Source organism: Gadus morhua, chromosome 18, assembly GCF_902167405.1.
Source record: "Gadus morhua chromosome 18, gadMor3.0, whole genome shotgun sequence".
NCBI lineage: Eukaryota > Metazoa > Chordata > Actinopteri > Gadiformes > Gadidae > Gadus > Gadus morhua.
In genome coordinates, this window is record NC_044065.1 from 1226795 (window position 1) to 1247936 (window position 21142).

At 50.1% G+C, this 21142-nt stretch overlaps 1 protein-coding gene across 2 annotated transcripts in view; it reads left to right on the top strand.

Moving 5' to 3' along the window:
* fasn (fatty acid synthase) overlaps positions 1 to 15422 on the top strand; it is a 41220-nt gene extending 25798 nt beyond the window's left edge. For both annotated transcript variants that reach the window (XM_030340181.1, XM_030340180.1), the window contains exons 24-42: positions 195 to 359; positions 896 to 1014; positions 2343 to 2497; positions 2939 to 3142; positions 3566 to 3716; positions 4802 to 4980; positions 5167 to 5286; positions 5613 to 5735; positions 6115 to 6338; positions 6829 to 7027; positions 7831 to 7982; positions 8281 to 8372; positions 9011 to 9408; positions 10439 to 10624; positions 11432 to 11659; positions 12450 to 12661; positions 13166 to 13264; positions 14069 to 14320; positions 14712 to 15422. In XM_030340181.1, coding sequence (XP_030196041.1) covers positions 195 to 359; positions 896 to 1014; positions 2343 to 2497; positions 2939 to 3142; positions 3566 to 3716; positions 4802 to 4980; positions 5167 to 5286; positions 5613 to 5735; positions 6115 to 6338; positions 6829 to 7027; positions 7831 to 7982; positions 8281 to 8372; positions 9011 to 9408; positions 10439 to 10624; positions 11432 to 11659; positions 12450 to 12661; positions 13166 to 13264; positions 14069 to 14320; positions 14712 to 14837 — 3384 coding nt within the window. In that variant the 3' untranslated portion in view covers positions 14838 to 15422. The remainder of the gene's footprint in view (positions 1 to 194; positions 360 to 895; positions 1015 to 2342; positions 2498 to 2938; positions 3143 to 3565; positions 3717 to 4801; positions 4981 to 5166; positions 5287 to 5612; positions 5736 to 6114; positions 6339 to 6828; positions 7028 to 7830; positions 7983 to 8280; positions 8373 to 9010; positions 9409 to 10438; positions 10625 to 11431; positions 11660 to 12449; positions 12662 to 13165; positions 13265 to 14068; positions 14321 to 14711) is intronic.
* Positions 15423 to 21142: the final 5720 nt, after the last annotated feature.

Sequence of the window (21142 nt, forward strand, 5' to 3'; positions counted from 1 at the left end):
TCTCCAATCCTCACATTCTGTTGGTAACTGTCAACAGAATGTTGACGGTTTACTTTTCATTCATTCATTCTAACGCGGCTAAAATATATGCCCTCGGAGACGGTGAGTCAGCAGTGCCTCAGCCAACCGGTTTAAGCCTGCTGTAACCCGCCCCCCCCCTCCCTCTCTCCCCCCCTCCCTCTCTCTCGCCCCAGGCCGAGTGGGAGACGCTGTTCTCCCAGGCCTCCCTCACCCTGGTCGTCTACAGGAAGTCCTTCTACGGCTCGGCGCTCTTCCTGTGTCGCCGGCGGCAACCGGCCAAGACACCCGTCTTCATTCCCGTCGACGCCGGCGACTACCAGTGGGTGGAGCCCCTCAAGGTGAGGCGTGGTCTCCCCTCATGTGGTCATGAAGAAGAGCTATTGTATCAGCCAATAAGAAAGGGGTAGTTAGGCGGAAGAAAAGACTGAGGCTAGCCAATCACAATTCAGCAGCTGTAACCCAGAAGAGAAACCAAAAGTATATGAGGAAGAGCATTGGATAAAAGTTGGAGAAATTTCAGAGGAAAAACTAAAACGGGGGAACTGCGGCCAGGCTGTCGCTTCATGGGGAAATGAAACCAACTTCAACCATACATTAAAACAGCGATGATAAATGACCTTTACTGTTTAACTGTCCATTTAAATGTATGGGTTGCATTTGGAGATATTCTAAAATAAAATCCCATAATGTAAATTAGGGATGCACCGAAATGAAAATTCTTGGCCGAAACCGAATATACTGAAACAGTTGGCCGAAAGCCGAAACCGAATACCGAACATGGCTTTTGCTGTTTTTCATTCATTTTGCTTTAATCCCTAACGTAAATTCTGAAGGCTGAAGCGAGGTCACTAACTGTTGGGTGCCGTCCCCCCAGGCGAGGCTGGCGGAGGCCGGCTCTGAGGGCCCCGTCTGGCTGACGGCCTCACAGAGCCACTGCGGGGTGGTGGGGATGGTCAACTGTCTGCGGCAGGAGCCAGGGGGACACCGCATACGGTAGGACCCTCACTCACCCACTCACTCCTCACTCACTCACTCACTCACTCACTCACTCCTCACTCACTCACTCACCCACTCACTCACTCACTCACTCACCCACTCACTCACCCACTCACTCACTCACTCACTCACTCACTCACTCACTCACTCACTCACTCACTCACTCACCCACTCACTCACTCACCCACCCACTCACTCAGTCACTCTCACACCCACCCACTCACTCACTCTCACACTCACTCTCACACTCACTCTCACACTCACTCACTACTCACTCACTCACTCACTCACTCACTCACTCACTCACTCACTCACTCACTCACTCACTCACTCACCCACTCAAAAAGTTCAATCTTTGACACACGTTGTATTTTGAAAGCACTTCTTTGATTCACGCCTTGAGGGCGTTCCAGAGTGGTACCGTGACCAGTGTTCTCCCCCCCCCCGCCTCACCCCAGAGTGGTACCGTGACCAGTGTTCTCCCCCCCCGCCTCACCCCAGAGTGGTACCATGACCAGTGTTCTCCCCCCCCGCCTCACCCCAGAGTGGTACCATGACCAGTGTTCTCCCCCCCTGCCTCACCCCAGAGTGGTACCGTGACCAGTGTTCTCCCCCCCCGCCTCACCCCAGAGTGGTACCATGACCAGTGTTCTCCCCCCCCCCCGCCTCACCCCAGAGTGGTACCGTGACCAGTGTTCTCCCCCCCCTCACCCCAGAGTGGTACCGTGACCAGTGTTCCCCCCCCCGCCTCACCCCAGAGTGGTACCGTGACCAGTGTTCTGCCCCCCCGCCTCACCCCAGAGTGGTACCGTGACCAGTGTTCTCCCCCCCCGCCTCCCCCCAGAGTGGTACCGTGACCAGTGTTCTCCCCCCCCGCCTCACCCCAGAGTGGTACCGTGACCAGTGTTCTCCCCCCCCGCCTCACCCCAGAGTGGTACCGTGACCAGTGTTCTCCCCCCCCGCCTCACCCCAGAGTGGTACCGTGACCAGTGTTCTCCCCCCCCGCCTCACCCCAGAGTGGTACCGTGACCAGTGTTCTCCCCCCCCCCTCACCCCAGAGTGGTACCGTGACCAGTGTTCTCCCCCTTCCTGCCTCACCCCAGAGTGGTACCGTGACCAGTGTTCTCCCCCCCCGCCTCACCCCAGAGTGGTACCGTGACCAGTGTTCTCCCCCTTCCTGCCTCACCCCAGAGTGGTACCGTGACCAGTGTTCTCCCCCCCCCCCGCCTCACCCCAGAGTGGTACCGTGACCAGTGTTCTCCCCCCCCGCCTCACCCCAGAGTGGTACCGTGACCAGTGTTCTCCCCCTTCCTGCCTCACCCCAGCTGTGCGTTCGTGTCCAACCTGGACGACGCCTCGGCCACGCCCGCCCTCGCCCCGGACCAGGACGCCATGAGGCTGGCGCTGCAGGCCGACCTGGCCATGAACGTGTTCCGGGACGGGCGCTGGGGGGTCTTCAGACACCAGCTCATCAACCAGGGTACGCTGCCCGCCGGCCTTCAGCCCTCCGCCTTCCAGTCGGTCGTACACCAAGTCAAGGATGCAAACTCCCCTCCAATCCCTGTTTGACTATCGATGAAGAAAAACATATTTTTAGGACCCGTCGGCCAGCTAAATATTAGATTTAATATTAGAGCATGGTCATGGGAACATAGGTACAGGCAGTAGAGTTACCAAAGATACATTCAGTGAGAGAATGGGTGAACAAGATTCTTATTGGGAAACTTTTGCATTGTGGGTATTTGATACACAGGTGAGTGGGAGTGACCATCCGGGAGAGTTTTTATCTTGTCGAGGTTCATCACAGGGTTGTTATTAACCTTGGATGTTCTGCTGGATTTTGTGTTTATTAAATCCTGTCTCACGGACTCGGACCTCCTCCTCCTCCTCCTCCTCCTCCTCCTCCTCCTCCACCCTTCAGATCTGAACGAGGAGCTGACGGAGCAGGCCTACGTCAACGTGCTGACCCGTGGAGACCTGTCCTCGCTGCGCTGGATGGCCTCGCCGCTCCGCTACTTCGTGGCGACCAGCCCCGCCGTGCAGCTGTGCAGCGTGTACTACAGCTCGCTCAACTTCAGGGACATCATGCTGGCCACCGGCAAGCTGCCGCCCGACGCCATCCCAGGTGAGGGGGGGAGGAGGGCTGTTCTCTGACCCCCTGGTCTGATCACTAGCTCCGCTTTACTCTACCGTTGCTCTTAATGCAAAGGTAGCCACAAAAGAGATGTTTTTCGGGCCAGAGTGACCTGTGTGTGCGATCAACAGCGAACATAAAGCCGGAAAAGTGACAGAGTTATAGGAGGACCGACAAGTTCATAAAATAGGCAAAGAGACTGCTTTCAGTGCTACGTTATAGACACAAGAGATTGGGTTGTAACACTGGGTATTTTACCAATATAAGGGAGTACATATGGTGTCGAAGAGAAAATGCAAAATCTTCACCTCAAGTGTATAAATCAGCCTTTTAGGATTAATTCAGATTATAAATATAGGGTTCAGTCCCCAAGAGGTGAGCTCAAGCTCTTCTCCTCCCGCGCCCCCCTCCCAGGTGATGTGGCCCTGCAGCAGTGCATGCTGGGAATGGAGTTCTCCGGGCGCGACCCGAGCGGCCGGCGGGTGATGGGTCTGCTCCCGGCCAAGGGCCTGGCGACCTGCGTGGACGCCGACCGGCGCTTCCTCTGGGACGTGCCGTCCAGCTGGTGAGTAACGCCGGCGCACACGGCCTGGAGGGTCTGAGCAGGGGGCCGGGGGCGCACACAGCCTGGAGGGTCTGAGGCGGGGGGCCGGGGGGCCGGGGGCGCACACGGCCTGGAGGGTCTGAGGCGGGGGGCCGGGGGCGCACACGGCCTGGAGGGTCTGAGGCGGGGGGCCGGGGGGCGCACACGGCCTGGAGGGTCTGAGGCGGGGGGCCGGGGGCGCACACGGCCTGGAGGGTCTGAGGCGGGGGGCCGGGGGGCCGGGGGCGCACACGGCCTGGAGGGTCTGAGGCGGGGGGCCGGGGGCGCACACGGCCTGGAGGGTCTGAGGCGGGGGGCCGGGGGTCGCACACGGCCTGGAGGGTCTGAGGCGGGGGGCCGGGGGCGCTCCACGGCCTGGAGGGTCTGAGGCGGGGGGCCGGGGGGCGCACACGGCCTGGAGGGTCTGAGGCGGGGGGCCGGGGGCGCACACGGCCTGGAGGGTCTGAGGCGGGGGGCCGGGGGGCCGGGGGCGCACAGGGCCTGGAGGGTCTGAGGCGGGGGGCCGGGGGGCGCACACGGCCTGGAGGGTCTGAGGCGGGGGGCCGGGGGGCGCACACGGCCTGGAGGGTCTGAGGCGGGGGGCCGGGGGGCCGGGGGCGCTTCACCGGCTCCGTCTGAGCGGGAACGTTTGACGGAACGTTTCCAGACAAGGTAGCTCTGTCATCCCACCGCTGAGTTCACATGTCATGTGACATTCTAATACATTTACATTGAGGGCATTTAGGAGACGCTTTTATCCAAAGGGACAAAAAAGAGAAGCAATATATGGCTTTAGGTAGAGTAAGGGTGGTCATAGTGCCAAGCAGTGCCAAGCACTAACAAGTGTTAAGTGAACCACTAACAAAACTAATGACCAGAATAAGAATATAGGTCAATGTTTTAGGTTTATTCTATTTTATACATCATGCTGATAATCCCATTTCGGTGCATTTTCAAAAGTAAAACTCCTTTTCTATAACGATGTCAGAGGCCGAAGGTGTCTGAGTGGCAGCCTGTCACCTGTCGTCAGGCGCCCCCGTTGACCCCCTGCCCCCCCTCCCCCCCAGGACCCTGGAGCAGGCCGCGTCGGTGCCCGTGGTGTACGCCACGGCGTACTACTCCCTGGTGGTGCGCGGGCGCCTCCGCCCCGGGGAGAGCGTCCTCGTCCACTCGGGCTCCGGGGGCGTCGGCCAGGCGGCCATCGCCATCGCCCTGAGCAGGAAGTGCAAGGTGTTCACCACCGTCGGTGAGGACCCCCGCTGCTGCAACACGCCACGGACGGTATTATGGGGGCTTTTATTGTGGAGTTTTTGATTTTTAACTGTGTGTGTGTGTGTGTGTGTGTGTGTGTGTGTGTGTGTGTGTGTGTGTGTGTGTGTGTGTGTGTGTGTGTGTGTGTGTGTGTGTGTGTGTGTGTGTGTGTGTGTCTCAGGTTCGGCGGAGAAGCGGGCCTACCTCCAGAAGAGGTTCCCTCAGCTCACCAGCGAGTCGTTCGCTAACTCCCGCGACGCCACCTTCGAGCAGCACGTCCTGCGCCACACGCGGGGGAAAGGTGAGACACGCTCGGCTGGACTATCTGAGGCCTGGTGGTCACGAGGGGCATGTAGCAGCTAGTCTACAGGCTCCTGCAGCAGGGTCACAGGATCTGAGGAGACTGTTTCTACGTCACTTCCTCCACCTCTTTTTAGTTTAGAGTTAGTTAAGAGTTAGTTAGTGCTTGTTATGAGTTAAGTTATTCCCGTGCAGAATAACTTGAGACTCATAACTCCTAACGAAGTGTTGTGTGCATTATTTTGGGATGCCGTCAATTGCCCTCTATCGAAAAAAAAAGTCAAACTATACCGTGCGTGTGCGTGCGTGCGTGTGCGTGCCCACCAGGTGTGGACATGGTGCTGAACTCCCTGGCCGAGGAGAAGCTCCAGGCCAGCCTGCGGTGTCTGGCGCGGCACGGACGCTTCCTGGAGATCGGGAAGTACGACCTGTCCAACAACTCCCCTCTCGGTCAGTAGTCCGTGCAGCCGCTGGCCTTCTTCACCCAGCGGCCATCTTGGCTAGCTGGGAAGAGGAAGGCTACAACTAAAGGAGCGGTCTGAAGCTCCAAAAGCACATTGAAAGACGCCATCTTGGTACTTCTTTACCAAGCAGTCAATACTAATGATAAAATCAACCCAACAAAATCACCTATTAGTATTATCATAGTAATTAATTCTAGACGTTGGGTGAACAATAATAGGAGGGCTTTGATAATGATAAAAAAAACTCCAAGATGGCGTCTCAGAGTGTTCCCGCTATAGCTCTATTTGTCGTCGTTCTCTGACGGCGACGTCATATCCTGTCACGTGACACGCCGGCTCCCCCCCCCCCCCCCCCCCCCGTCCAGGCATGGCGCTGTTCCTGAAGAACGTGGCGTTCCACGGGATCCTGCTGGACGCACTGTTCGAGGAGGGGAACCGGGAGTGGGAGGAGGTGTCGGACCTGCTGAAGGAGGGCATCGCGTCTGCCGTGGTGCAGCCCCTGAAGACCACCGTGTTCCCGCGGGACCGCGTGGAGGACGCCTTCCGCTACATGGCGCAGGGGAAGCACATCGGCAAAGTGCTGCTGCAGGTGGGTCCGCCTCCTGGATCCACGCGTTCCTCCGCTATCGGAGGATTTATTTATTATTTATTTATTTATTTATTTTTGCTCGGATTTGTTTGATGTAAAACACGTGCGTACAAAACCACATACTGACAAGATCACACCGTGACGAAACAGATTGCAGAACAATATTAAAGTAAGGTAAAAGAAAACAAAAATAATGTATATTTCTTCCTCTTTATGCCGAGAGGGACAGACAAGCCGCTTCCAGGCACTAGAAGCTTTAGATGATCTGAATCCATTCAAACCTGAACAAAGTTCATGGTTTTAAATTAGTAGTCACTGAAACTTTTCTCATATTCACCAAGACTAAACATGTGTTGCTTATTTTGTCGTGTAACTACGATAAACCACCCCCTAGACTCCACCTATTTCAAACATCTTACAACCCCCTAGACATCCTCGAACGTCATATTACCGGTGTCCGTCCTTCAGCTGTCTGTCGGTCCGTCCCCAGGTGCGCTCGGAGGAGACGGGGCCCGCGGTGGCCACGCCCCCTCTGTCCCTGAGGGCCATCTGTCGTACCTTCTGCCCCGCCTCCCACTCCTACATCATCACAGGGGGGCTGGGGGGCTTCGGCCTGGAGCTCGCCCACTGGCTGACGGAGAGAGGAGCCCGCAAGTTGGTGCTGACCTCCCGGTCGGGCATCAGGAACGGTGAGGGCCTCCACCTCCACCTCCACCTCCACCTCCACCCACTCGGCCTGCTGCTCGCTTTACTGCAGATTAGGGGGGCGATAATCTGGGGGCCCACGGCCCTCTGTCAAGCCTAGAGGGGCACGGCACGGGGTGGTCCCAAACCAGGATGAGTTCCCCTACTCTCAAATGGGGCATACATTTTCCTTTAGGGAATATAGCAGACGCTTTTATCCAAAGGGACTTACAATAAGTACATATGCCAGAAGAAACACACATTAGGACTGCAAGACTGCAGGGGAAACTCAGGGAAGGTCTGTGAACAAGGATAATCGACAGAAAGGATGCATCTAAACCGGTTCTATCTAGTTAGCGGCCTACGCTCCGACTTCAGAGCATCCCAAGTCATGGGAAAAGCTTTTTTATTTGATTCCCTCTCCAGAGTGTATTTTGCTGGTGAAAGGGGTGTATGTAGACCTCAATCTATTTGAGGTTTACGTTAGTGACAATAGTTTGAGGACCACTGCTCGACGGTGATGATGATGATGATGATGATGATGATGATGATGAGATTCAAGAGTCAAAGGTTTTTATTTGTCTCATACTCGTGCAGGATGTGCAGTTTAATGTCTGTGTGACACACTCTGTATTCTCTGTGCTTAAAAAATAAATAAAATACAACAGAATAAAAATGGAGTAAAATAAAAAAGTTAACAGAAATGAAGAATATCATAACTGTATTTAGAATGTTAACCGGGTAAAGGGGTCCAGGTTGTGCTGAGCTCTGCGTGCGTCGTAACGCTGTGCGCCCCCCCGTCCCCCAGGGTACCAGGCCCGGCGGGTGCGGGAGTGGCGGAGCCAGGGCGTGGAGGTCCTGGTGTCCACCAGCGACGTGTCCACTGAGGAGGGGGCCGAGGCCCTGGTCACCGAGGCCCGCCGGCTGGGCCCTCTGGGGGGGGTCTTCCACCTCGCCATGGTAACGTACACTGCCCCCCCCCCCACACACACCTGCTGACCGATCAGGGTTGATCCATTCTGAATGCCTTCTGTCAAAGCAGTCTAATGCCGCACCACTTATCTAACGTTCAGCTTCACGGTAGAGCTTCATGAAGACGAACATTGAGCGCTGAACCAACGGCGTCATGATGTTCTGATATTGCTTTGTGGGCCAAAATAGGGAGTTCCCCCACGGTGGTTAGTGGCTTTGACTTTGCAGTTTCCGTTCAAGTGATACTGAGTGTGTGTGTGTGTGTGTGTGCGTGTGCGTGCCTCAGGTATTGAAGGATGGTATGCTGGAGAACCTGACTCCCCAGCTTTTCCTCGATGTCAACAAACCAAAATACGACGGCACCGTTCACCTTGACAGGTACATTGTGGGGACTGTCAAAGTGATTGATTGCCACCACGGCGGTTGTTAGCAGTGGTGTAATGTTTACCTTTGCTGCTATGACCTCACCTGTTCAGCACTTTGCAAAAAGCACTTTGCAAAAAACTTTACCAATTTGGTGCTATCCTTTACATTTAAACCTGCACTCTCCCAATAAATTATTTCTCAATAAATTATTTTCTTTTATCTATTCTATTTTTTCCGATGTGGGACAAGCTCAAAATTGTGTTATCAGTTACTGTCATCTGAAAATGATCAACTAACTACCGGTAGTTTTATCTCAAACCACTAGAGGCCGCTAATGCGAGACCTTTTAATAGTGCAGGTTTGAGAATACTTCACTAGCGTTTGATGTCATATCATATACAATGTTCAAGTGCAGACCAATGATTGAATATGACGTGTGGTAATAAAAAATGCCAGACCGACGTTGGATAACTAGTAGAATCGAAATGCCATGTCAGAAGAGGCAGATTTTCGAAACGGCTCGTTATGGCCAATCACACTTACACCTGGTGGTATAATATGTCAGCTTTAAGAGTACTTCATCCTAGAAGCAATTTTAACCCACATCTCTCATTCCCCCCCCCCCCCCCCCCCCCCACACACACAAACAGGGCGACCCGGAAGTCGTGCGGTGACCTCCGCTACTTCGTGGCCTTCTCCTCGGTCAGCTGCGGCCGCGGCAACGCCGGCCAGAGCAACTACGGCTACGCCAACTCGGCCATGGAGCGCGTGTGCGAGCGGCGCCGGGGCGACGGGCTGCCCGGCCTGGCCGTGCAGTGGGGCGCCATCGGCGACGTGGGCGTGGTCCTGGAGACCATGGGGGGCAACGAGGCGGTGATCGGGGGCACGCTGCCGCAGCGCATCGCCTCCTGCCTGGAGGTGCTGGACGGCTTCCTGTGCCAGCCGCGCCCGGTGGTGTCCAGCTTCGTGCTGGCGGAGCGGGCCGTGGCGACGGGCGACGGGGGGGCGGACCAGAAGGACCTGGTGGAGGCCGTGGCACACATCCTGGGTAAGGGGTCCCCGGGGGGGGGGGGGGGACACACGGGACGGGCTGCTGTGGTCAGACAGACAGACGGGACGGGCAGCTGTGGTGGGGGGGTCAGACAGACAGACAGACAGCCCGGACGCCAGTACTGGTGTGGCTGGTCAGACAGACAGGCGGGACGGTCAGCTGTTGTTGGCTGTCTGTCTGAGACAGTCTGGTCAGACGGACAGACAGTCTGGTCAGACGGACAGACAGTCTGGTCAGACGGACAGACAGTCTGGTCAGACGGACAGACAGTCTGGTCAGACGGACAGACAGTCTGGTCAGACGGACAGACGGGACGGTCAGCTGTTGTTGGCTGTCTGTCTGTCTGGTCAGACAGACAGCCCTGATTGTAACCGGTACTGGTGTCTGGTCAGACGGACAGACGGTAACCCAGGGTTACCACTTACCACGACTTTGATTCTGATTCAATCTTCATTATTCAGAGTATGTTATTTTGAAATGCTGTTCTTCACACGCTGCAAGAACTATGAATACTGAATGGAGGCTAGGATCACGTTAGGATAGTGCTTGCAAATACTGACGTGTGGGTTGTCCTGGAGTCTTTTCTTCAGACAGGCTGTAATGAAGAGTACCATTACGTGATCAATCGAGTAATTCAAAATGTTGCAATAAAACAGCCCCTAACTACACTTAAACCCTCCCTGTAGACTGGGTTAGACAAACCTTGGACCAACTCCAGATTCAAAAGATTGAAGTTTATGGTCATAAGCCCAACACGTACAGCAGCAGTCACTCTTGAGTCTCAGGCTCTTTGAACGATGACACAAACCAGACATGAAATAAATAATAAAGAAAATAATGATATAAAAATAGCTGTAAACAAAATAGAATACCGGGCATGAAATAATTCCAATAAACATAAATATAACTGTAGATGACATAGAATACTGCACATGGAATATAGAAATGTGAAATATAATATTTATGCGTGATGTGTACCGCTGTAGGAGAGTTGAGTGTGTTAAGCTGTGTGTGTTTCCCTCCCCAGGGGTGAGAGACGTGAGCACCCTGAACGCTGACAGCTCGCTGGCCGACCTCGGCCTGGACTCGCTGATGGGCGTGGAGGTGCGCCAGACGCTGGAGCGCGACTACGACATCGTCATGGCGATGCGGGAGATCCGCCAGCTCACCATCAACAAGCTCCGAGAGCTGTCCAATAGCAAACCCACCGATGGTACGGATTACCCCCCCACCCCCCCCACCACCCTCCCAACAGGTCGGGAGAATGGGTGCCCAGATGATCCAGTTGTTGTTGTTTTGTTCGCAGTTTAAAAGTCATATTTTTGTTAGCAAAGCTAACCTAGCTTAAATTTAGATTCCGATAAACATTGTTTTTTGGTCGGTTGATAACTCTCCCTCTAGTGGACATGTGGTGTAACGACACTCTGGTCGCGTCGGTTGCACAGACTTACAAATCGTAGATGACTTCGTTATTAGAGCACTTTGTTGGTACGTTATTAGTCTATTTTCAGTACTTTGATGGTATTTCTTGTGCTTTAGCAGTACTTTTTTTATCAGAGCACTTTGTTATTACTTCATCAGTATACTTTATCAATACAGACATTGTTGCAGTGCGCACGAAACCTTGTGTCGAAACGAGAGTCACGTATGTATCGACGGTTCTATGAATTCTGGATGACCGCCAGAGGCCGTGCTACCAGCAAAGAGTCACCGGCTGCTTATTTTAAAGCTTATTTCGTACTCCAAACCTGTTTTCGCTACTGCGAGAAGATACAACGGACATCTTGGAGAGTGACGAGGGCTTATATAGACGTCATCCCCGGTCACGTGTGACTTTGTTATTAAATACTCGACCTGTACATGCGTGATGGATAACATCCAGTGTGAAGCACGGCCTCCGGCGGTCAGTAAGAATGAAATAGAACCCTTTTCGACGTCAGTGCCGGGATCACAGCCTGTAAAAAAGACGGCGGTAGTATCCATGACGACACAACTTACACATCAATGTCCCCCCCCTCAGAGTCCAGGCAGTCCCCGGTGAAGCACGCTGCAGCCCGCGTGCTGCTGGACTCGGACCTCAGCGTGCTGCTGGTGGACCCCGACGGGCCCACCCTGGCCCGGCTCAACGCCGTGGACAGCCAGGAGAGGGCGCTGTTCCTGGTGCACCCCATCGAGGGCTCGGTGGCCGCCTTCAAGAGCCTCACCGCCAAGCTCAGCGTGCCCTGCTACGGCCTGCAGTGCACCAAGGGTAGGCCACGCCCACTTCCTGTCCGCTGGGACATGTGACCGGATGGAGCTGGGGCGGGGGTATGAAGGGGGTTGTTGTACTAAACGGGGGGGCGGGGGGCGGGGGGGGGCAGAAGCTCAGGAGGTAGAGCGAGTTGTTTGGTAACCGGGAGGTTGCTAGTTCGACCCCCGGTTCGAGTGCCGTGGTGTCCCTGAGCGAGGCATCCTCCCCGCGCTGCTGCCGGCGAGCCGGCTGTCGCCCTGCGGGGTCGACTCCGCCGTCGGCGTGTGAACGTGTGACTGAATGAACGGTCGCTAGCCGCGCTGGATAAAAGCGTCGGCCAAATCTGCTAAATGTAAACAGTAGTACAATATAGCTGTCGTGTGTCTTAATCTGTTATCAGGCTCTTTAGGTACCATAGGATGGTGCCTCAAGTTCAGCACAGTGGTAGAAGGAAATAAACATTTGAATAGAATATAAAATAATCGTAAAGATGAATTCATATCTGGGAACGCAGTAGGAAAAGTAGCAGTGTAATAGTTTAAGACATTATAGATGGTATGTGCTACATGATTAAAACAAAACATTATTGACGTTATTATACATGATTTAATAATCAGTAATACTTTATTTATAGAGTAACTAATACGTATACGTAAGTATCAACAGTATGACACCGCTGTGGAGTGTTTACCGCCGTCTAGCTCGTAGACCACGCCCCGGCCCGAGGTCTCTGGCCCGAGGTCTCCGGCCCGAGGTCTCTGCCCCGAGGTCTCTGACCCGTCTCCCCCCCCCCCCCCCCCCCCTCCAGCCGCGCCGCTGGGCAGCATCCAGGCGCTGGCCTCCTTCTACGTGGACTGCATCCGGCGGCTGCAGCCTGCCCCGCCCTACCGCATCGCGGGCTACTCGTTCGGCGCCTGCGTGGCCTTCGAGATGTGCTCCCAGCTGCAGACCCAGGGCGCCGCCGTGGAGGCCCTGTTCCTCTTCGACGGGTCCCACTCCTACGTGGCGGCCTACACACAGGTGGGGGGCGACCTGCGGGCGCAGGGGGGGGCTCTACCAGGCCTTTGTACTCATTAAGTACTTTACCGGTAATACTAAAGTATGAATAAAGTGTACTGATTAAGAACTCTGATAAGGCTTTATTAATACTTTATCAATACTTTGTTATTAGAGGACTTCATCCGTACGCTTTATTGGAACTTTATCAGTACTTTTTTATTAGAGCCCTTTGTTTGTACTTTATCAGTACTTGATAGTTTGTTCTTATTTTGCTTTTGCCGTACTTTTGTTATTAGAGCACTTTGGTAGTACTCTATCAGTGTACTTTTATTAGTAATTTTTCTGTACTTTGTTGAAGCTAAATAACCCTTTTTTATCTGTATTTGATCAGTACATTGTTTGTCCTTCGCCAGCTCTTAATCAGAGCGGTACTTCATACATACTTATCATCATACTTATCATCATACTTATCATCATACTTATCATCATACTTATCATCATACTTATCATACGATGGTGTTTCAGAGCTATCGGGCGAAGCTGACCCCAGGCAAGGAGTCGGAGGCTGAGACGGAGGCCCTGTGTGCCTTCATCCAGCAGTTCACCGGCATTGAGTACAACAAGGTACACCTTATGGTTGAGTAGTACAACCAGCTATGTCTAACTAGCTGTGTGTTGTATAGTTTGACATACTACATTTAATGTTACGGTTAATGTAGCTCTAGTTTATATGTTGAACGCTAGTACAAGGCATAAAGGTGTACTATATTTAATAGATTTGATGTGTGACACTTTTCTTACCTCTCGCCAAATTTGTCTATAATTTCTCTCTGCCCCTCCCTCTTTCACTCCGCCCCTCCCTCTTTCACTCCGCCCCTCCCACTTTCACTCTGCCCCTCCCTCTTCCACTCTGCCCCTCCCTCTTCCATTATGCCCCTCCCTCTTTCACTCCGCCCCTCCCTCTTTCTCTCCGCCCCTCCCTCTTCCACTCTGCCCCTCCCTCTTCCATTATGCCCCTCCCTCTTTCACTCCGCCCCTCCCTCTTTCACTCCGCCCCTCCCTCTTTCACTCTGCCCCTCCCTCTTTCACTCTGCCCCTCCCTCTTCCACTCTGCCCCTCCCTCTTCCATTATGCCCCTCCCTCTTTCACTCCGCCCCTCCCTCTTTCACTCTGCCCCTCCCTCTTTCACTCTGCCCCTCCCTCTTTCACTCTGCCCCTCCCTCTTTCACTCTGCCCCTCCCTCTTTCACTCTGCCCCTCCCTCTTTCACTCTGCCCCTCCCTCTTCCACTCTGCCCCTCCCTCTTTCACTCCGCCCCTCCCTCTTTCACTCTGCCCCTCCCTCTTTCACTCTGCCCCTCCCTCTTTCACTCCGCCCCTCCCTCTTTCACTCCGCCCCTCCCTCTTCCATTATGCCCCTCCCCCTCCAGCTGCTGGAGCTCCTCCTCCCGCTGGCTGACCTGGAGGCCCGGGTCTCGGCCACGGTGGACCTCATCACCTCCCGGCATCGCAACGTGAGCCGGGAGCGCCTGCACTTCGCCGCCGCCACCTTCTACCAGAAGCTGAAGGTTGCCGACGGCTACGTGCCCGCCGCCAGGTACCATGGCAACGTGACACTGCTGCGCGCCAAGGCCAGCAGCGGCTACGGCGACAACCTGGGGGGCGACTACAAGCTCAGCGAGGTGAGGCGGCGCGCAGGCTTGGACAGCGCAGTGCATCATGGGATATTGTTTGTTGTTGATGCTCTGCCATTTTGGGAGGACCGACGAGTTTCTTCAGTACTATTAAAACGCTGAATCAACGTAAATATAGCGGAACCTAAGAATTACTTTTGGTTGCTCCTGATGGCAGTTTCAAATACAATAAGGTCCCCCAAACAAACTTTATTGATTAGTTACTAATCAAGCTCTATTATTATGGGATGTGGGCGATAAGGGTTCCTGTAACCCTTTTTAAATCAAAAGGCTTGTGTGAGCATGGCTTGTTATCGGTAGTTCTGTTTGCGCTCGCTTATGTAAACCTCCAGGGATAATTCTCGTGCCACACCTCACCCCCACGGTCTCCCCTCCTCAGGTGTGCGACGGCACCGTCTCCGTGCACGTCGTCGAGGGCGACCACCGCTCCTTCCTGGAGGGCGAGGGCGTGGAGTCCATCAGCAGCATCATCCACAGCAGCCTGGCCGAGCCCCGTGAGGGTTAGGCCACGCCCCCAGGCGGGGTTAGGCCACGCCCCCATGCACTACCCTCCCCTCACCACCAGACATCAGCAGGAAGGGGTGCAGAGGAAAGGCGGTCCGGCCTCCTGCACCAAGACCAATCCCTTATTTTCTTCTCCTTTTTTAACACAAAATGTTGTCGTTTTGTTCCGAGTCTTTTTAGGTGTAGAGTCGCCTCAACCAGGAAGAGCTTAATCTATCTTTCCCCCTCTGAGCGCGACTTAAATCAATTGATGCAAACGGGGAACAACACATCATTCCAAGAATTCCTGGTCTAAAAAATAAAAGCGCGAGCTTATCAAGCAAACGATGTTTCGAGTTAAGCGTTAGAAACCCTTTTTGCCCTAAGTGGTGTTGAGGCTCCGCCCGGCCATGTTGATCAGGTAACTAGTGCCTACTGTCCCACTGTTCTAGTCTTCCCCCCCCCCCCCCCCCCGCCAGACTGTCTGCTAAACGGTGCGGGGCACGGATGTGTTTAAGAAACGACCCAGAGGGCTCCTTCACGCTTCCTCCTCTCCCGTGTTCTCCCCGACGCTGTAATGATGCAGACCGTTGAGCCCCGGCAGCGGGTGTAGCGCCACACCCCACAGGTGTAGCGCTACACCTGTGGGGTGTAGCGCTACACCTGTGGGGTGTGGCGCTACACCTTTTGTAGTGGCTGCTCCTCCACCTCGGTGCGTCTCAAGCGGTGAGCGTTCTCGTTGTGAGCGGTTTGATTGTCGGGTTGCTGTTTGTTTAGTTTTTTTGGTTTATTTGGCGTCTGTCATTTGTTTACAATTTCTTCATTTTGTGATTAATCATTTTATATTTTCCGTGTTTTTCTTTGTTCGTTCTTGTTTCTTTCGGGGTGGACATTATGAATGGGCCCCCTGAAAAATGAGCTAGTGCCTCAAGGGATTCAAGAGAGAGCTTAAAGCCGCCATGCAATGATCACTAGTGTTAGTTTAGGGAGCCACAGAGCAGTATGATACGGACCGGAGTGGAAATTGATGGCGCTTTGTTATTCTCCTGATGTGATCACTAGCGAAAGTGTGCGCGGATGTCTTACCCGCTGTTGTTTCAAGAGGTCATCTTATGAATTATGAAATAATTAGATTTGTTGTCAGACTGCTATTGTACGTGTGCGACGTGGTACTTGTATAACACATTTCTACATTATTGAAAAAGGTCACATTTTTGCTCCGACATTCCTTAAGTAATAGTATTACAACCCGAGACTAATGCTAAGCTAGGTATAGACATGTGTCTGCCGTTGGCGCTAACACACAGCAGTACTTACAATAGGCATCGACAACCCTTTAGTGTAGCAGACCGCGGAGGACCGTGAGGATACGGTTGGGTTTGGCGCCACCTAGTGGCCGTTGATGGGTTGCGGCTTCACATTGTTGAGACATTGGTCCATGAGGGTTTTTGACTGCCAGTCACCCACAACTTGTGGTCCCCTGATGTCTGAGACTTCCAAACAGGAGTCGGTGAAGAGTCAGCTGACCCTGGGCCTTGTGCTGATTGGTTGCTATGTCGGGCGAGGAGGCTTAGCAGCTCCTTTTAGGGAAACGTGATGTTTTGTTTTTTTGCTCTCCCTTGTATTTATTGTTACTATTCCAAAATAAAGGCATATCACTAACATTTAATGGCTCTTGTATTTTTGTGAAAAGCACACATACCAGCAGTGTGTGTAATGAAATGATCTTTTTTTTTCAAATGATCTGAATCGAGGCATCCGACCGGTTTTAGTTGAGACTTTATGTAAGGTGCTGCAAAAAAAACAATGTAGAACTGAAAACAAACCCTAAAACTCAACCAATAAGAACCTCTAACCCTGGAACCGAAAACAAACGCTAAACACAAAGAAAAACCTAATCCCTGACCCTAAAATAAGACCCAAACCGTGGAATCAACCAGACCCTGAAACCTAACCCTGAAACCAAAACCTGCAACCAGAATGGTTGACATTCAAACCATGAACACGGGCAGGACTCGCCCTGGGTCTGCTGTGCTGCTGCGTGGCGTGCAGCGGACAGGGGGGGCGCCGCGGACCTCTCCCACGCACTCTCCCTGTCTGTGCCCTCTGTACCCCCCCCCCCCCCCCCCCGCTTTATAAAACTGCTCAATTCATTTGTGACACGTCATAACCAGGGTTTGCAAGTCTCACCACGCATTCGGCGTGAGATCCATTATGTTTTATTTGATAAAAATGACAGTGTTACATTATGGTATTTTATAAAACGTTATGTTTTATTTGATTAGAAAAGACAGTGTTACCCTTTATCTTTTTTTCAATGATGACCAAAAAAACGACAGTGCTACCCCATATGGTTTTTTTTCATGTCGACCAATGAAAAACGACATTTAACCCTTGTATTTGATTTGACTTAAAATTACAGTGTTGCACCTTATCTTTTTCCATAACGACCAAAAAGAAAGACAGTGTTACTCCTTATGTTTTATTTGGTGAAAAAACTACAGTGTAACCCTTATGGGTTTTTTCATGACGACCAATAAAAAACATGTGTTTAATTTGGTAAAAAAAACGACTGTGTTACCCCTTATGTTTAATTTGGTAAAAAAAAACGACAGTGTTACCCCTTATGTTTTATTTGGTAAAAAAAAACAGTGTTACCCCTTATGTTTTATTTTATTAAAATAAACAGTGTCACCCCTTGTCTTTTTTCCATGACGACCAAAGAAAATCAACACTGTTACCCTTATGGTTTTTATACAACGTTATGTTTTATTTGGTAAAAGACGACGGTGTTACCCCTTATATTTGATTTGATTTAAAATGACAGTGTTACCCCTTATATTTGATTTGATTTAAAATGACAGTGTTACCCCTTATCTTTTTCCATAACGACCAAAAAGACAGAGTGTTACTCCTTGTGTTTTATTTGGTGAGAAACTGCCCTTATGGTTTTTTTTCATGACGACCAATAAAAAACGAAAGTGTTACACCTTATGTTTCATTCTATAACGACCAAAAAAAACCACACTGTTACCCCTTTTGTATTTTTTCATGGCGACCAATAAAAAAACCACAGTGATATCCATATGGTTTTTTATACAACGTTATGTTTTATTTGGTAAAAAAATGATAATGTTACCCCTTATCTTTTTTCCATGACGACCAAAGAAAACCGACAGTGTTACCATTATGTTTTTTTATACAATGTTATGTTTTATTTGATTATAAATGACAGTGTTACCCTTTATCTTTTTTTCAATGATGACGAAAAAAAAAACGGTGTTACCACCTATGTTTTATTTCATGTCGACCAATGAAAAGCGACCTTGTTATCCCTTTTGTTTATTCCATGACGACCCAAAAAATTATATTATATTATATTAAAATTATATTTTATTTGGTAAAAATACTGCAGTGTTACCCCTTAGGGGTTTTTTCATGACGACCAATAAAAAACGACAGTGTTACCCCTTATGTTTTATTTGATTAAAAAAGACAGTGTTACCCCTTATCTTTTATCCATGACGACCAAGTAAAACCGACAGTGTTACCCTGGTTTTTTACACAACGTTATGTTTTATATGATTAAAAATAACAGTGTTACCCTTTATCTTTTTTTCAATGATGACCAAAAAACCGACAGTGTTACCCTTATGCTTTTTTCCATGACGACCAATGAAAAAACGCTTTGTGTTTAATTTGGTAAAAGAACGACACGGTTACCCCTTATGTTGTTTTTTTGACGACCGATAAAAAATGACATTGTTACCGACCAATCCATGGCAACCAAAATAACAACAACAGTGTTACCCCTTATGTTTTATTTTATTAAAAGAGACAGTGTTAACCCTTATCCTTTTTTCAATGATGACCAAAAAAACAATAGTGTCACCCCATATGTTTTTTTTCGGGACGACCAAAAAATACCGACAGTGTTACCCCTTATGTTTTTTTCGGGACGACCAATAAAAGACAACAGTGTTACCCCTTATGTTTTTTTTCGGGACGACCAATAAAAGATGACAGTGTTACCCCTTATGGTTTTTTTCGGGACGACCAAAAAATACCGACTTATGTTTTTTTTCGGGATGACCAATAAAAGACGACAGTATTACCCCTTGTGTTTTTTTTCGGGACGACCAAAAAATACCGACAGTGTTACCCCTTATGTTTTTTTTGCTGACGACCAATAAAAAAAGACAGTGTAACCCCTTATGTTTTTTTCGGGACGACCAATAAAAGACGACAGTGTTTCCCCTTATGTTTTTTTTCGGGACGACCAATAAAAGACGACAGTGTTACCCCTTATGTTTTTTTTCGGGACGACCAAAAAATTCCGACAGTGTTACCCCTTATGTTTTTTTCGGGACGACCAATAAAAGACGACAGTGTTACCCCTTATGTTTTTTTTTCGGGACGACCAAAAAATACCGACAGTGTTACCCCTTATGTTTTTTTTCGGGACGACCAAAAAATACCGACAGTGTTACCCCTTATGTTTTATTTTATTAAAAGAGACAGTATTAACCCTTATCCTTTTTTCAATGATGACCAAAAAAACAACAGTGTCACCCCATATGGTTTTTTTCGGGACGACCAAAAAATACAGACAGTGTTACCCCTTATGTTTTTTTCGGGACGACCAATAAAAGACAACAGTGTTACCCCTTATGTTTTATTTGGTAAAAAAATGACAGTGTTAACCCTTATCCTTTTTTCAATGATGACTAAATAAACAATAGTCTCACCCCATATGTTTTTTTTCGGGACGACCAAAAAATACCGACAGTGTTACCCCTTATGTTTTTTTTGATAAAAAACGACAGTGTTACCCCTTATGGTTTTTTTCGGGACGACCAAAAAATACCGACTTATGTTTTTTTTCGGGACGACCAATAAAAGACGACAGTATTACCCCTTGTGTTTTTTTTTCGGGACGACCAAAAAATACCGACAGTGTTACCCCTTATGTTTTTTTTGCTGACGACCAATAAAAAAAGACAGTGTTACCCCTTATGTTTTTTTTCGGGACGACCAATAAAAGACGACAGTGTTACCCCTTATGTTTTTTTTCGGGACGACCAAAAAATTCCGACAGTGTTACCCCTTATGTTTTTTTCGGGACGACCAATAAAAGACGACAGTGTTACCCCTTATGTTTTTTTTTCGGGACGACCAATAAAAAAAGACAGTGTTACCCCTTATGTTTTTTTTCGGGACGACCAATAAAAGACGACAGTGTTACCCCTTATGTTTTTTTTCGGGACGACCAAAAAATTCCGACAGTGTTACCCCTTATGTTTTTTTCGGGACGACCAATAAAAGACGACAGTGTTACCCCTTATGTTTTTTTTTCGGGACGACCAAAAAATACCGACAGTGTTACACCGACTTATGTTTTTTTTCGGGACGACCAATAAAAGACGACAGTGTTACTCCTTATGTTTTTTTTCGGGAGGACCAAAAAATACCGACAGTGTTACCCCTTATTTTTTTTTTCGGGACGACCAAAAAATACCGACAGTGTTACCCCTTATGTTTTTTTTCGGGACGACCAATAAAAGACGACAGTGTTACCCCTTATGTTTTTTTCGGGATGACCAATAAAAGACGACAGTGTTACCCCTTATGTTTTTTTTCGGGACGACCAAAAAATTCCGACAGTGTTACCCCTTATGTTTTTTTCGGGACGACCAATAAAAGACGACAGTGTTACCCCTTATGTTTTTTTTTCGGGACGACCAAAAAATACCGACAGTGTTACCCCTTATGTTTTTTTTCGGGACGACCAAAAAATACCGACAGTGTTACCCCTTATGTTTTATTTTATTAAAAGAGACAGTGTTAACCCTTATCCTTTTTTCAATGATGACCAAAAAAACAACAGTGTCACCCCATATGGTTTTTTTCGGGACGACCAAAAAATACAGACAGTGTTACCCCTTATGTTTTTTTCGGGACGACCAATAAAAGACAACAGTGTTACCCCTTATGTTTTATTTGGTAAAAAAATGACAGTGTTAACCCTTATCCTTTTTTCAATGATGACTAAATAAACAATAGTCTCACCCCATATGTTTTTTTTCGGGACGACCAAAAAATACCGACAGTGTTACCCCTTATGTTTTTTTTGATAAAAAACGACAGTGTTACCCCTTATGGTTTTTTTCGGGACGACCAAAAAATACCGACTTATGTTTTTTTTCGGGACGACCAATAAAAGACGACAGTATTACCCCTTGTGTTTTTTTTCGGGACGACCAAAAAATACCGACAGTGTTACCCCTTATGTTTTTTTTGCTGACGACCAATAAAAAAAGACAGTGT